The following is a 14,048-nucleotide window of genomic DNA, read 5'->3' as shown; positions in this document are numbered from 1 at the left end:
TCCGTGTCGACGTCACTCTTCTTCCAGGTTTTAGCCTAGAGTGATCACATGACTCTCACATGACAAGAAAGAAGCACAAGATGTCTGGTCCTAATGGAGATTCTCTTGTCCCAGCAGGAGAGGTGTCAGGGGAAGAAGAAGGTAATTTTTTTATAATTATTATATGTTTTATTAGTTAGTGTGCTTGTTAAGCGGTAGCAGAGTGCTGTTAGAGAATTGACCCTTTAAAGATCCACCCTTGCATGGCAAATATATATAGAGAGAGAGAGAGAGAAAGAAAGAGAGAGGGGAGAGAGAAAGAGAGAGGGGAGAGAGAGGAGAGAGAAAGAGAGAGGGGAGAGAGAAAGAGAGAGGGGAGAGAGAAAGAGAGAAAGAGAGAGGGGAGAGAGAAAGAGAGAGGGGAGAGAGAGAGAGAGAGAGAGAGATAGGGGAGAGAGGGGAGAGCGAAGAGAGAGAGGGGAGAGCGAAAGAGAGAGGGGAGAGAGAAAGAGAGAGGGGAGAGAGAAAGGGAGAGAGAGAGGGGAGAGCGAAAGAGAGAGGGGAGAGCGAAAGAGAGAGGGGAGAGCGAAAGAGAGAGGGGGAGAGAGAGGGGAGAGAGAAAGAGAGAGGGGAGAGAGGGGGAGAAAGAGAGAGGGGAGAGAGAAAGAGAGAGGGGAGAGAGAAAGAGAGAGAGGGGAGAGAGAAAGAGAGAGGGGAGAGAGAAAGAGAGACGGGAGAGAGAAAGAGAGAGGGGAGAGAGAAAGAGAGAGGGGAGAGAGAAAGAGAGAGGGAGAGAGAAAGAGAGAGAGAAAGAGAGAGGGGAGAGAGAAAGAGAGAGGGAAAGAGAGAGGGGAGAGAGAAAGAGAGAGGGGAGAGAGAAAGAGAGAGGGGAGAGAGAAAGAGAGAGGGGAGAGAGAAAGAGAGAGGGGGAGAGAGAAAGAGAGAGGGGAGAGAGAAAGAGAGAGGGGAGAGAGAAAGAGAGAGGGGAGAGAGAAAGAGAGAGGGGAGAGAGAAAGAGAGAGGGGAGAGAGAAGAGAAAGAGAGAGGGGAGAGAGAAAGAGAGAGGGGAGAGAGAGATAGAAAGAGAGAGGGAGAGAGAGAGAAAGAGAGAGGGGAGAGAGAAAGAGAGAGGGGAGAGAGAGAGAGAAGAGAGAGAGAGAAAGAGAGAGGGGAGAGAGAAAAGAGAGAGGGAGAGAGAAAGAGAGAGGAGAGAGAAAGAGAGAGGGGAGAGAGAAAGAGAGAGGGGAGAGAGAAAGAGAGAGGGGAGAGAGGAAAGAGAGGGGAGAGAGAGAAAGAGAGAGGGGAGAGAGAAAGAGAGAGGGGAGAGAGAAAGAGAGAGAGGGGAGAGAGAAAGAGAGAGGGGAGAGAGAAAGAGAGATATAAGGAGCTGGGGTCACAGTGTCACTCTTTGATGGAGTCCTGGCATTTGCTATGTACATAGGGTGAATAGCAATAAATGTGCTTTTTGTGATTCATTAGTTAAAGCCATGGACATAGTGCTCCCTCCTCAGGAGATAGTGAAATGTGGTACTGCTTTTCTAGAAATACATTTGTAAAATAATACAACTTAGTTTTGATTTGCGTGTTTAGTTTACAAATATAATGTAAAACGTTGTAATATTGAGGTAAAATACAAGGTTATCTGACAGACTGTAAATTTCTTTACCACAAAATTAACCAAGGTGGATTATGGGGGTTTTCAGTTTGTTACATAAGCACTTTGGCCACCGATATAATCATTTTAATGTGATTCTTTATAATAGAAAACCGAAACCTTTCAAAGGCGCACACACAGATTTTAGAGATAATGGAACTTAGAATTGTGTTTCCCCATCCCCCACCTAGTGTTTATAGTATGTCTAAAATGCTGTTTTCGTGTAAACACTGCTACTGTATGCAAGATAAGCCTAGCTGTTTCTGGATCTGAGATAAAGCAGGTTCTCATCTGATAATGACAAACTGGAATATTCTCTGAGAATTTATTTTTTTCACCTTCGCATTATCTACAATGGAATCATGGACCATAAAATCCACTCACGGATGTCTCCTTTGCCAACCAGTTCTTTTTGGTGTAAGTCTCATTAAAGCGGCGCTGCCATGCTTACCTTTTCCTAGTCACTTCGTGTCACTTTTAAAGCATCTATTTCTAACTAAAAATATAAGACAAACTAGGGACTACTTTTGTCATATTTATTTTCCCTATGCCTGTCTTTCTTAAACACTGGGCGCAGCTACCACCGTCTACAAATGTCAATCCCCACCCCAGCCGCCAGGAAATTGTGATGTCTATGGAGAATCCTGGGGATCCTCCATACACTTCAATGCTGTATTCTTGCACATGCGTCAGAGTACTGCAGCAACTTCAGCAGCACCAGGCGCTGAAAATGACCGCTGGGAGAAGATGGCGGTGCCAAAGAGGAACAGGTTCAGTTAAGTAGAACTTGCCTTTCCCTGAGCAATAAGTTGTTTTGTAATCGAGGCTATAATATCTGGCTGGTTATGTACCTCTCAGCACACATGCTGGCTGGGACTTCCTGGTTGCTTGCAGGCAGTGGTGGATCCATAGGGGGGGTGCGGATGGGGGGGTGGGCCACAGGGCTGCCTAACTCGCCTTATGGCAGACTGATGTGTTGGGTCTTTGGTCTCTGACCGAGTGCCCGGCGACTTGCTCTGTTGGGTGCGGTGCCCCTCCACTCAGTTTGCCCATAGACAGCCTGCACCTTCGGTCTGCAACTCTGCCAGGTGTAGAGCTGCAGACCGATATGTGTCTCATGATCTCAGCCAGATCAGAGCGTTGTCGCGGGTTACCACGGCTACACTCTGACACTTGTGAGGCGCCAATTACTTGGGTGACGAGCTGCAGACAGCAAAGCTTCCCACCGGAACACCAGGGAATTGATAACACCGCCTCACTATATATATATATATATCTATCTCTGAACCAGCCATCTAGATCCCAGGGAAGCTACAGTACTGCACCCAAAAGGTAGGAAACAGGAAGGTGGCTTAAAACTTGTCCCTTTTGCCTGTATATGTGTGTCTGCTGTGTATCTGTTAGTGTGTATTTGATTATTTTATATGTATTTGATTTTTTATTATAAGTCTTTTATAATCAGGCCCCCCTTTTATTTTTTTTTCTTCTTCTTCCTTCAACAAGATCCAAAGTTTGGGGAGGTTGTCTTATAATTGAGCAAATAAGGTACATTTAAACTTTTATCAAGTGGATGTGTGTATTGGCATTGCCTGGAGATCCTTTTCTATTAAAGGCCCATAAAGCACCTCAGCTGGGTTTTTATTTCTCATTTTACAAAAAGTGCAGTTTTTCAGTATAGCTAAACTCATAAGGCAAGTAATTACTGAATACCTGCCTTGCAAAGACTTTTCATAGAGCTGCAGTGTGGGTCGTCTGTAAAATTGGACAGCCAGAGTCTGGGCTTGGTTAGAAGTGGAGGTCTTGCAAAGGCTTCAGATATACCCCCAATGGTAAAAAAAAAAACCCCACAATTAAATGCATGCATGTTTTCATTGGAAGTATATCTACTAAACAGATTACTAAGCATTTGATGTTACTTTACAAATGCCAGTAATATTAATGAAGCCCAACATATTGTGCAGCACAGTACAGTGGGTGAACAAGATATTCAAATATTTGGAAGACAAGTTTGAATTGTAAGAACAAGAGCTGGTGAGAGACTCTCGCAGCTTTTTTGCGATAACCACATAAAGGTACATGTATTTGTATAATGCAGTGTTTGATTTACTGCTCTGATTTGTGTTGGAGATACGTTTATTTCTTCATCTAGAACCTTTTTTTTTTTTTTTCCCCCACTAGATTATGCTGCATTGGATTTTATGCTGGATCAGATTAGTTTCTGTCTTGACCACCTCGAAGAGAAAAATGACCACTTACATGCGCAACTACAGGATTTGCTGGAATCAAATCGTGAGGCTCGACGTGACTTTCAGCAGCAGTTAAACCAGAATGGAGCCAACAGTGCGCAGGAAGCAGGGATGTAATGGTTACCAAAAGCACAGCAACAACATAGGAAAATATCTCCCCAAAATGTTTCTATATAGCAGTTAATTGGAAATGTCCTTCCTAACGGTTTTACAATGATTAGAAAAAAAAGATGCCGCTACATATTTATCAAGAAAACCTGCTTTATTTATTTCTTTTCCACGTGGGACCAATGATAAGGACTACTACAAGGATTTCCATCACAATAAACCCAAGATTTGTATTTTATTTATATTTCTGTCTTACTTTTACGTGAATGTCAATCTTACCAAAATATCTGACACGGTACTGTACCTCTGAATAATTTTTTTTTTTGCTCTGATCAATCGTGGGCCGACAAGCCCTATGGTGGCTGAGCTTTGCAAAGTATCATGGGAGTTGGAGGTCTACAACCACTTGACAGAGCTACTGGTTGGACGACCCCACTATTTACTATACTTGTTTGATATAATTCTGTTATACAACCCAATTGCACTAAAATAAAAAAAGTCAACAAGTGATCTTCCCTGAAGCTACATTATATTTTCCAGACAAACTGTTGTATACCTCACACTTGCATTTACTTAACATTTTATTTTTCCCACTTAAATGGCCTAGGTAACACATTTTACAAAAACTAAAATAAAGCAAGAAATATTTGTCAAAAACTTTGTAATTTGATAGCAAGTCAATGTCCTAACTGGGTTTGCCAAATTAAAGGGACATTATAGGCCCCCAGACCACTTCAGTTCATTGAAGTGGTCTGGGTGCAGTGTCACAGTCCTCCTTGGTCCTGCAATGTAAAACATTGCAGTTTTAGAGAAACTGCGATGATTACTTTGCAGAACTGACTGCTTCTAGTGACAGTCTATCAGACAGCAACTAGAGGCGCTTCCGGGAATCTAATGGAGTCTGACTCCGTTCAATGATGCTGGACATCCTCACCCACTGCATTAGGACATCCAGCATCTGTGAAAACGTATAGGAAAGCATTGAGGCAATGCTTTCCCATGGGGATGGCCTAATGCACACGCCCATTAGCTCCTCCCAGTCTGTGGAGGTGGAGCGCGACCCAGTGCCGAGGGATATCGGCACTGGTGTCGTGAGTAAATAAATGCTTGTTTGGTTGTTTTAGTAAACCCTTTATGTGCTACTGTGGGGGCAGAGGGCACTATAGTGTTAGGAACACAGATTTGTATTCTTAAAGGGACACTATAGTCACCTGAACAACGTTAGCTTAATGAAGCAGTTCTGGTGTATAGAACAGGCCCCTGCAGCCTCACTGCTCAATCCTCTGCCATTTAGGAGTTAAATCCCTTTGTTTATGAACCCTAGTCACACCTCCCTGCAAGTGACTTGCACAGCCTTCCATAAACACCTCCTGTAAAGAGAGCCCTATTTAGGCTTTCTTTATTGCAAGTTCTGTTTAATTAAGATTTTCTTACCCCCTGCTATGTTAATGGATTGCTAGACCCTGCAAGAGCCTCCTGTATGTGATTAAAGTTCACTTTAGAGATTGAGATACAATTATTTAAGGTAAAATACATCTGTTTGAAAGTGAAACCAGTTTTTTTTTTTTTCATGCAGGCTCTGTCAATCATAGCCAGGGGAGGTGTGGCTAGGGCTGCATAAACAGAAACAACGTGATTTAACTCCTAAAGGACAGTGAATTGAGCAGTGAAATTGCAGGGGAATGATCTATACACTAAAACTGCTGTATTTAGCTGAAGTAATTTAGGTGACTATAGTGTTCCTTTAACACCATATAGAATCCCTTTAAATATAGTTGACTATTTTGAAGGAGGGTTTTTACGTCTGTTTTTACTTATGGAAACTGAAGTGGTTCCCAACTTGTGGGTTGCTCTCTTATAACTCCTCACTGAAACGAGTTAACAAGGGCCTAGTTCAAATGAGCCTATTATCTATTTCAGTGGTCCTTATTTTATACTTTATTATTACAGCCTTAAAAGGAGCAATGTTATCACCACTACTGTTCACTATAGTGGGGCTGTAACTTAGAGTGCCCTGGTGCCATCCTACAGTAAGCTGTCAAGTCCATTACATACACTGATCTGTCTATCTCCACATTGGCAATATCAAATGTAATTTATTTTTTAGCTTCTTTAGACACACACTAGCTGACACTCAGCCAATGAAACATTAATTAATTTACAAATGGAATGATATAAACAGGGCTTTTCCCATCTTAGCCAAATTAATAATGTGAAATTTACACTTTGTCATTTCATTCATCCTGAACGATTGGCTGAGAGTGCTGGGGGTATCTGAGCTGATGCTAGACAGGCCATTCCTAACAGATTGATATTAAACTGGGGGATTTAGCCCAATCACTCTATATAACTATTACAGCAGGTAAACAATGGCTATGGAACTGAAATCCCTGAAATAGCCTTGATTCTGTGAATGACATTTTCAGCCATACTTCAAATGAGGATGAATGTAGAAAAAGCTTTTGTTACAAATAAACTTCTGTACTACAGGATCATTGGAATAGTTTAGATCCGGTTTATGTACATTCCACCTGTGTGAGCACCATGGGAAATGTAGTGCAAAGAGCTGCAGAGGCTCTTAAACACTCCATCTTGAGCAAGATACCTGTCCTATAAACTTCAGCCAGCCACTTGAGGTGTTTTTTAGGTAGCGAAGTTTATGGCTGAATGTTAGCGGTTATTATGTGTTTTCAAAGCTTCTAAAAGTTTGGTTTTACTGGCTCTATGGGAATAAATACTTTCAATGTACCCATACCCTTTTCTTGAGTCACATGACTACATTCCAAAATTAAATTGCCCCTAAAAAACTAAATGCTACTGGGTACAACATCTAAAGGATCAACAATCTATGTACAGGGAGATGTAGCCCGTTCTAAACAATGTAGCTCCACTTTCCATTCCTAATGTGTTCTATATTCAGTAAACTAAAGAAAGTCATATCTTTGCTAGTTGTCAAAATAGTAAATTATATTGAAATTTTCACTGCAATTTATTTTGCATATAGGACTGTATGTTCCTATTATGCATAAGTAGCGCTCTTAATTCCTTAAGGACCACTAACGGTCTATGCCATCATTACAATCTGTTCTTTAAGGATCCTATTCAAAAATGAAATAACAACAGCAGGGAGCCACTATTCTGGCATAAATTAAGGTTCAAATAAAGATGATGGGAACGTTTAACATCCTGACGCACTTAAATGCATGTATAATCTAAAACAGGGGTGCCCAAAAAGTAGATCTCCATATGTTTCTAAAACTACAGCTTCCATGGTGCCTTGCCATTCTGAAGGCATGCAAAGCATCATGGGAGTTGTAGTTCAAAAAATTTTTGGGCACACCTGATCTAAAATATGTATACATTCTCCACCTTATTTTCAAATTTGTTGTGCTCAACTATGATACGCATGCTTTTCTAGGACTGGAAAATCAATGCAGGGTAGCCCTAATATAACTGGTAAAAAGATCAAACTGTCCTTTTTTGTTGGGAATAAATAAGGATACAGTGTCTTCACCTCTGTCATCTATCTAACTACACTACTGTCTCAAATTCTTTCTCCTACGTTTTAGTTTAAAGAACCAACTTTCAATTCATGAGATGATGTTTGAAGCATTTGCAGTAAATGGTGCGGGGATCACTGATATCTATGCCGAGAGGAGCGCCTGTTAGAAAGAGAGGCAGAGTCATTTTGGGTTGTAGAATTTTCCTCTTGCAACATCGATATTCCAGCAGCACTGTCGCTCTCCAAATTCTTTCCCAACAACAGAGTTTCTGACTCCAGCAGATATCCTGCGTCTTCTTCACTCGTAGCCACCAAGAGATCAATTGCTGCTTTTGACCCTCCACTAGCAATAGAATTGTTCTCACTTTCCCCCATCAGGGCCAGGTTTCCATCTCCCTGGCCTGCCTGGCATTCTGTCTGTAGAGTGCCACATCCCTGCTCTGGCTCTCCTTGCAGAGCTGCAGGACCAGCATTTGACTGATCAAGCAGTGTGCACGGTTTGTCTCCACTGATGGGTAAAGCGCCTTCATCCTCCTGAATCTCTGCTATTTTGGTGTAAGGTCCAGATTCCACCTGTGGGTCGGTATGGCTCTTCGATGCTTTGTATTTCTGTAAGTAGAAACAGTAATAGAGCAGTGAATAGAAACAAGCACAAACCTTAGCACTAAACTCCGCTTTAGCCCACCACCGTTTGAGGAACTGCAAACCCTACAAAAAGCTTTGCCAGCACAGGCCACCTCATAAGGTTGCCATAATGTATAGGGGGCTCCCTAGTCTGTTTTTTTTTTTTAGGAGATCAACACTTTTGTTGTGTGTACGTTCCTGCCGCAATTGTGCTACACTGTGTCCCTCTGTTACAACACTAAGAGGGTTAGTTTTAGAAAATAGTGCAGGTTGTCTCACAAAAACAGGAAATATATTCACTAAAGTAAAAAGTAATTAGGTGAAAAATTGCCAAACTAGAAAATGATCCAAGCCAGCTATTTTCTGCTCAGCTATTTAAACGTACAATTTCAGTTACACACGATTCACACTTTAGTGAATAACTCTGATAGGTTTCGAAAGACTCTGGAGTATATTAACTACGCCGGAAAGTGGAAACTGAGTTGCAAATTTTAGGGCAAAAATTTCTGTTTAAGAAATATTTATATACAAGTCCTTTGTTGGTATGTGTGTATTATAATTAACACCACTTAACACCCCAGCGCGTTTCTCAAAAGCATTTACTGGGGTAAGGAGTGGTTACGACTTAAAGTGATGCCAAGTTCTGTGAATTCCCTTTGGATGACTTTGACACATTATATTTACCAGACCGCTGCCTACAATAAAGTGTTTATGGTACACAACCTCTTAACCACTACAAGAGACGCAGAACAGATGTTTGTATCAACACTTTACACAAGGTAAGGAGGGTTTTAATTATAGGACACACTCTTTTAATGTCTCCCTAACTATTATACCTGCAATTATATTATTATTATGTCTGTGTACCTAATGCACCTCTTGTGTGCAGCACCATAAGCACTACAGCTTAAAGCAGTGATTATTCTGCATTGGAGGCTGGCCCATAGAGGCAGGTTGGGGCAGCACCACCTCACACCAATTTTGTTGCAAAAAAAAAAGGGGGGGGGGGGGTGCGTGGGGGAGGGAAGCATTCTCAGCCATTTCCACATTTATGCAATATTATAGGGGAATAATCTGTACATAGAAGAAAGTAAAAGATACACTTCTATTCATAGATATATTTGTGTGCATTTATTTATTTTTCCAGTGTATTAAACTGAACATGTGTGCTATTTTTCAACCTGTAAAGTCCCTTTAAGAATCAATGATGGAGGAAACAAATGTGAACAGGCTCAAAGCGGTAACAAACTGTCTAGAAGCCGGACCTAACTGTGACATTCTAGAACTATGGCAAATCATGAGTTTTAGCTAAGGATGCAGGAGTCAGACAATGGAACGATAAGAGTTAATGGAAACATGATCAATGAATGTAGAATGAGAGTCACGCAAAAGAAAAACACAAGAAACAACAAAAGGATGTAGGAGGAGACAAGAGAGACAAAGCAAAGACCATGCTAACGCAGAAGGGTCTAACCTGGACGTTCTGATAATGTGTCAGGGACTTGCAGTGTAACAGCCGGGCCGCAGAGTCACTAGGGTAGAATTTGTGACACAGCCTGCAGAGATAACCCGCCACAGGGACGATAAAATCCAGGCCTGTGAAACAGCAGGGAGGGTCACAGAGGATGACCATCAGAAGGGAAACAAAAACCACACCAAAGAGTGAATGTTAAAAAGCTATGGGGAATGGAGAGGCCACAAATAGAGCGAGATGGTGTTTAGGGTAATACATAGTGAGGGAAACCACTAGACATATATTATTTAGACATTTATGGACCTAGCAGAGGGAAGAGGAATGTTCCAAACAGAAGAATAATAATGAAGCAGGGTGAGAGATTGGTATAAAGATGTTGGCATACAGCAATTTGGCACTATAAATGCTATCTCATACGCAGAACCCTTGATAAGGAGGAGATAGTGTCTGTGAAGACCCTGATTCAGAGACGCTATACTCACCATATGTAGTGTCTGCACTGTACTCATCCCATTCTTCATGTTCTGCAAAACCAGTTGTTGCATCTTCAGTCTGCAAAGAGATGGGTAAATGAATTGACCTCAGACTATATAACAAGTTCTGACCATTTATGTGGAATAGAGGCAGGTGGATCTAGCAGAGCCCGAGGCAAAAGTCATTAGAGAGTGAGTACTATGCTAAAATTGATGGTTTGCAGTTTTCCATCAGTCCACTGCTGGATGATGGGATTGCTATAACAACCAAACGGTCAGTAGATGACAAGGGGCAAAGAGAAATCTGCATTAATTCATTTTTTATTCTTCTCAAAGTCTACCTGAAAAAGTTCCATAACAATTTCACATGAAGCCATGCAGCATAGCCCGCCAGGCACCAGATAATGAAATCTGCCAGCGCTGATTGACCTACCAGAAGACATTCTGTATCTGCAGAAGAGTCATCCTCGCTTATTCCCTCTTCTTCTTCCTCGTCGTCATCTTCCTCGTCCTCAAAACATCCAACAGCATCCACTGTAATGAGTTCCTCTGACTCCTCTAAAGTCCAGGGTTCTTTCTCATGCAATCTTGCCTGGAGAGTAAGATAGAAAAATGTAAATCAGCCCATTAAGAAACATATCAGAGTCTAAGGACTCTGATAACTTGTGATTCACGATTATTTGTCTCTGATCCTGAGATCATTAACGGCACACTGTACTGTGGTTATCTATGTCTTTTTAACCAGGTTATTAGTGTTAATATAATAAATTAATAGTAGTGCAACCCCCTCTACTTACCTTTTTCCCAGGACTGTCAGCAATCCCCTTGCGGCAGTCCGCTCCACCCATTTTTGTCAGCATGTCTTATGACTATGGTCCAATCCAACGATTCTCATAAGGAAGTATTGTGGATTGTAGGCAAATGAGCAGCATTTGCAGCCAACCAAATGCTCTTCCAAGGGATGCACTGAATGCAATTATTTTCTATGAGAAGCTAAAGAACACAATAATGGGCATGCATGTGCTCTTGAGCATCGACATATTTGACAGATCAGCTGACTGCTCTGATCATAAATCCATCTATTTTAAAATCGGCTGCAATTCTGTGTGCCATCAGATGAGGTTTTACCTACTGGTTCGAGTGAATAAAGCAGACAACTAAATAGTTTGAGAATCACAATAGCTATGTTTGCTGATGCCGTGGCATGCTTACGAGAACGCATACAGCATTTCTAAGAGACTCGTTCTTGAAAAGCTCAGACCAAAATCAAACGACTAGAAGCCGTGCTTTCAAGCCCTCATAGTATGAGAACAACAAAAATTTATGACAGTGGACAAAGGGGCACATGTTTATGGCACAACAACAACTTCAAAAAGATGACATTGTTCTAATGTTTACCATGTTCCTTTAAGCAGTCTGTATGGATTTTATGAATGTGAAAACTGTAATTTTCATAAGAAAAAATAGTAATTTTTTTTTTTTTTTTTTTTTTACAAATTCTGACACTACCAAGTGATCGCAAAAGGTCACAATTTAAGGGACAATATTTTTTTTTTTAAACACCTAAAAATCCAGCACCAACAACGATGGTTTCGTTCTCACGTTCTGATTGGTTTCCAGGGACAGTGATCACGTAGAATGTTGCCCTGGGATTGAGCTCCAGCTACATGGGTCAAAATTCCAACTGCTAGTTTCAGACACATGGATACATTTTCCTGCGATCCCATCAATACTAAACTTTGTAGGGGGTTCTGAAGATTCCACAGTCCTTTCCAGGGTTAAAGACAAGCTCACATGTAGCAGACATTACATACTGTTTAACACAACAAATGCAGCCACATACTGCACAGAATAATAGAGAGCCCTTTGCTTGTGGATTTACAATGTCGGAAGGGCTAGGGATAAAAACAGTAGGCAAGGGTTTGAATGAAAGGGAAAGCAAGACTAGACTCTTGGAGGCAACACATGGTAGGAAGTGATGGCTAAGGTGAGGGATGAAAGAAAGACTTGGTAATTTAAAGGGATACACTAAATACCATAATCACTACATCACTTTGTGAAGGTTATGCTGCCAGGAGCCCCCTGGAACTATCCCACATTAAGCTATTAAACCCTTTTCATGCATATTTCTGCATTTGCAATATCACATTTGTGCAACTTTGGACATTATTCACTAGCGAAGAGTGACAGATGACCTCAGCTTTAGCACATCTATGCAGAGCAGAAAGCCAAAGAGCACCATACATAGCATGCTGCTGTGTTTATGGTGTTTCGAATGCCAGTTTAGGAAATCTGCATGGTCGATTAGTGCAGTTACATGGACGTTCCTAGTTTTGTAACAAACAGCTTTGATGCAGCAAGATAGATACATGTTATATATTTTAATAAGCCATGTAAAATACACAAAGAAACATTTTATATCTATAACATACCACCATAACTGTGATGGCATCTACTGTCAGTAGATTACAAAGTTATATAGTCTATTCCAAGCAACAGACAGCAGATCAAGCATTGATACTAAAAAAAATATTTTATTTTACATTTTGCTCTGCTGGTTTGATTTTAAGTATATTCTTTGGTAATTCATGTTTCTAATCTTTTTATTACCTCCTGGGTTTTCATCTTGTGCTCTGGAGACTTCATGTGTTCTACGAATTTGCGAGGGGTCTTGAAATGACGGCTGCAAACTGTGCAAAATGGCCGCATGGAACGCTTGGCCATCTGAGGGTAAAGAATAAACATTATATTTGCGACAAAGTAACCTGAGCAGCAATCCCCAAGTTCATTTATGGCACTCTATCAGTGACCAGTGTGTTCAGAGGTCTCTCAATCATTTATTTTTTGTAATTTTATAAAATAAATAAATATATATCCCTTTGGGTGCCTGTCACAACGGTTTGATCTGTAATCAGTAATTAGATTTTTTTGGTTTGGGTGAGGTCTTTTCTGTGGGTGGAAGTGGGAATTGGTGTGTGTGGTAGTGGGTATTAGGCAGGTAGGCAACTTAAATAAATTCCCTAAGATGGCACGCTATTAAACGGCGGAGGAGGCGTACGCCATTCTAGAAGTGGAGACACTGAATGACAGTCTTGCGGACAGTGACACTATGACAGCCTCTGGCCTTGAGTCCCTAAGCGAGTCCTCTATGACAGCCTCTGACATTGCGCCCCTAAGCGAGTTCCCCAGTAATGGTGCCTCGCCACCATCTACAAGAATTTACTTAGGATGCCCCACAGTGCCAGAGGAAAGCTAGATACCTCCATACTTTACTACCCCAAAAATACCACCATTCACAGCTACACCTGGCATCTCAACAATGGTACATGTTTCTGAGCCAGTGAACTATTTTAGGTTCTTTGTCAGATAACATATTTGAACTGATGGCTGAGCAAACCAACCTGTATGCCAGCCAGTATCTGACTGCAAGCCTGGGGTCACACTACAGAAGTAAAAACATGTGCACCCTACTGATGTCACAGAAAACCTTGGGGCATGTGGGAACAGCCAAGTATCAGGTCCTCGTGAGTAATTCTCATTTCTGGGCTGCCATATTATCTCAAAGGCAACATAGGCTCAGGCAAACCAATCTGGCAAATTTCATGTGTATAAATTGAAAGGAGCAAGCTCTATATTTGATCCTGGTGTACTCATGAAACATCGCTGAACAAAAATATGACCTAGTGTTTCAAAGCTGTAAAATGTATAATGATGATATCATCATTGGTGAAAGAGCACCCTGTCCAAAACACTAACTTTGGCCAGGGTGGCTACTAAAAAAGACTGGACATAACCAATTTTGAATACCCTGGGCTGTCTACGTTTGCAAATGGTATGCCACGATGGGGTTTATAAGAACTACAGCTTTTGCAAATTGTTTTAAGATATAACCCCAATGAATACATGCATTTATTAATTTGGGGTGTATCTACTAAAAAGTGATTTATATTTTTTTCTATTATGAGCAGTGTAGTGTTCCTTTAATTTC

At 41.2% G+C, this 14,048-nt stretch overlaps 3 protein-coding genes across 5 annotated transcripts in view; 2 read left to right on the top strand and 1 right to left on the bottom strand.

The window, feature by feature from the left end:
• The window catches only part of ZER1 (zyg-11 related cell cycle regulator), a 491,045-nt gene that overhangs the window by 403,096 nt on the left and 73,901 nt on the right, over window positions 1–14,048 (top strand). The gene's annotated exons all lie outside the window — the stretch shown is intronic.
• Window positions 47–4,668, top strand: BBLN (bublin coiled coil protein). Its single transcript, XM_063432604.1, has 2 exons — window positions 47–141; window positions 3,812–4,668. Exons 1-2 carry the CDS (start codon window positions 60–62, stop codon window positions 3,994–3,996), a joined length of 267 nt encoding a protein of 88 aa, XP_063288674.1. The 5' UTR covers window positions 47–59; the 3' UTR covers window positions 3,997–4,668.
• The window catches only part of CIZ1 (CDKN1A interacting zinc finger protein 1), a 37,805-nt gene continuing 30,236 nt past the window's right edge, over window positions 6,480–14,048 (bottom strand). For 2 of the 3 annotated variants that reach the window (XM_063432601.1, XM_063432602.1), the window contains exons 12-16: window positions 12,671–12,784; window positions 10,494–10,652; window positions 10,070–10,139; window positions 9,588–9,709; window positions 6,480–8,098 (exon numbers count right to left, since the gene is read on the bottom strand). In XM_063432601.1, the coding sequence (XP_063288671.1) occupies window positions 7,622–8,098; window positions 9,588–9,709; window positions 10,070–10,139; window positions 10,494–10,652; window positions 12,671–12,784 (942 nt within the window). In that variant the 3' untranslated portion in view covers window positions 6,480–7,621. The remainder of the gene's footprint in view (window positions 8,099–9,587; window positions 9,710–10,069; window positions 10,140–10,493; window positions 10,653–12,670; window positions 12,785–14,048) is intronic. The other variant, XM_063432603.1, reaches the window with a different exon arrangement.

Source organism: Pelobates fuscus, chromosome 9, assembly GCF_036172605.1.
Source record: "Pelobates fuscus isolate aPelFus1 chromosome 9, aPelFus1.pri, whole genome shotgun sequence".
In the NCBI taxonomy this organism is placed as follows: domain Eukaryota; kingdom Metazoa; phylum Chordata; class Amphibia; order Anura; family Pelobatidae; genus Pelobates; species Pelobates fuscus.
Note: the sequence above shows the minus strand (reverse complement) of the source record. Positions and strands in the feature narration are given on the sequence as shown.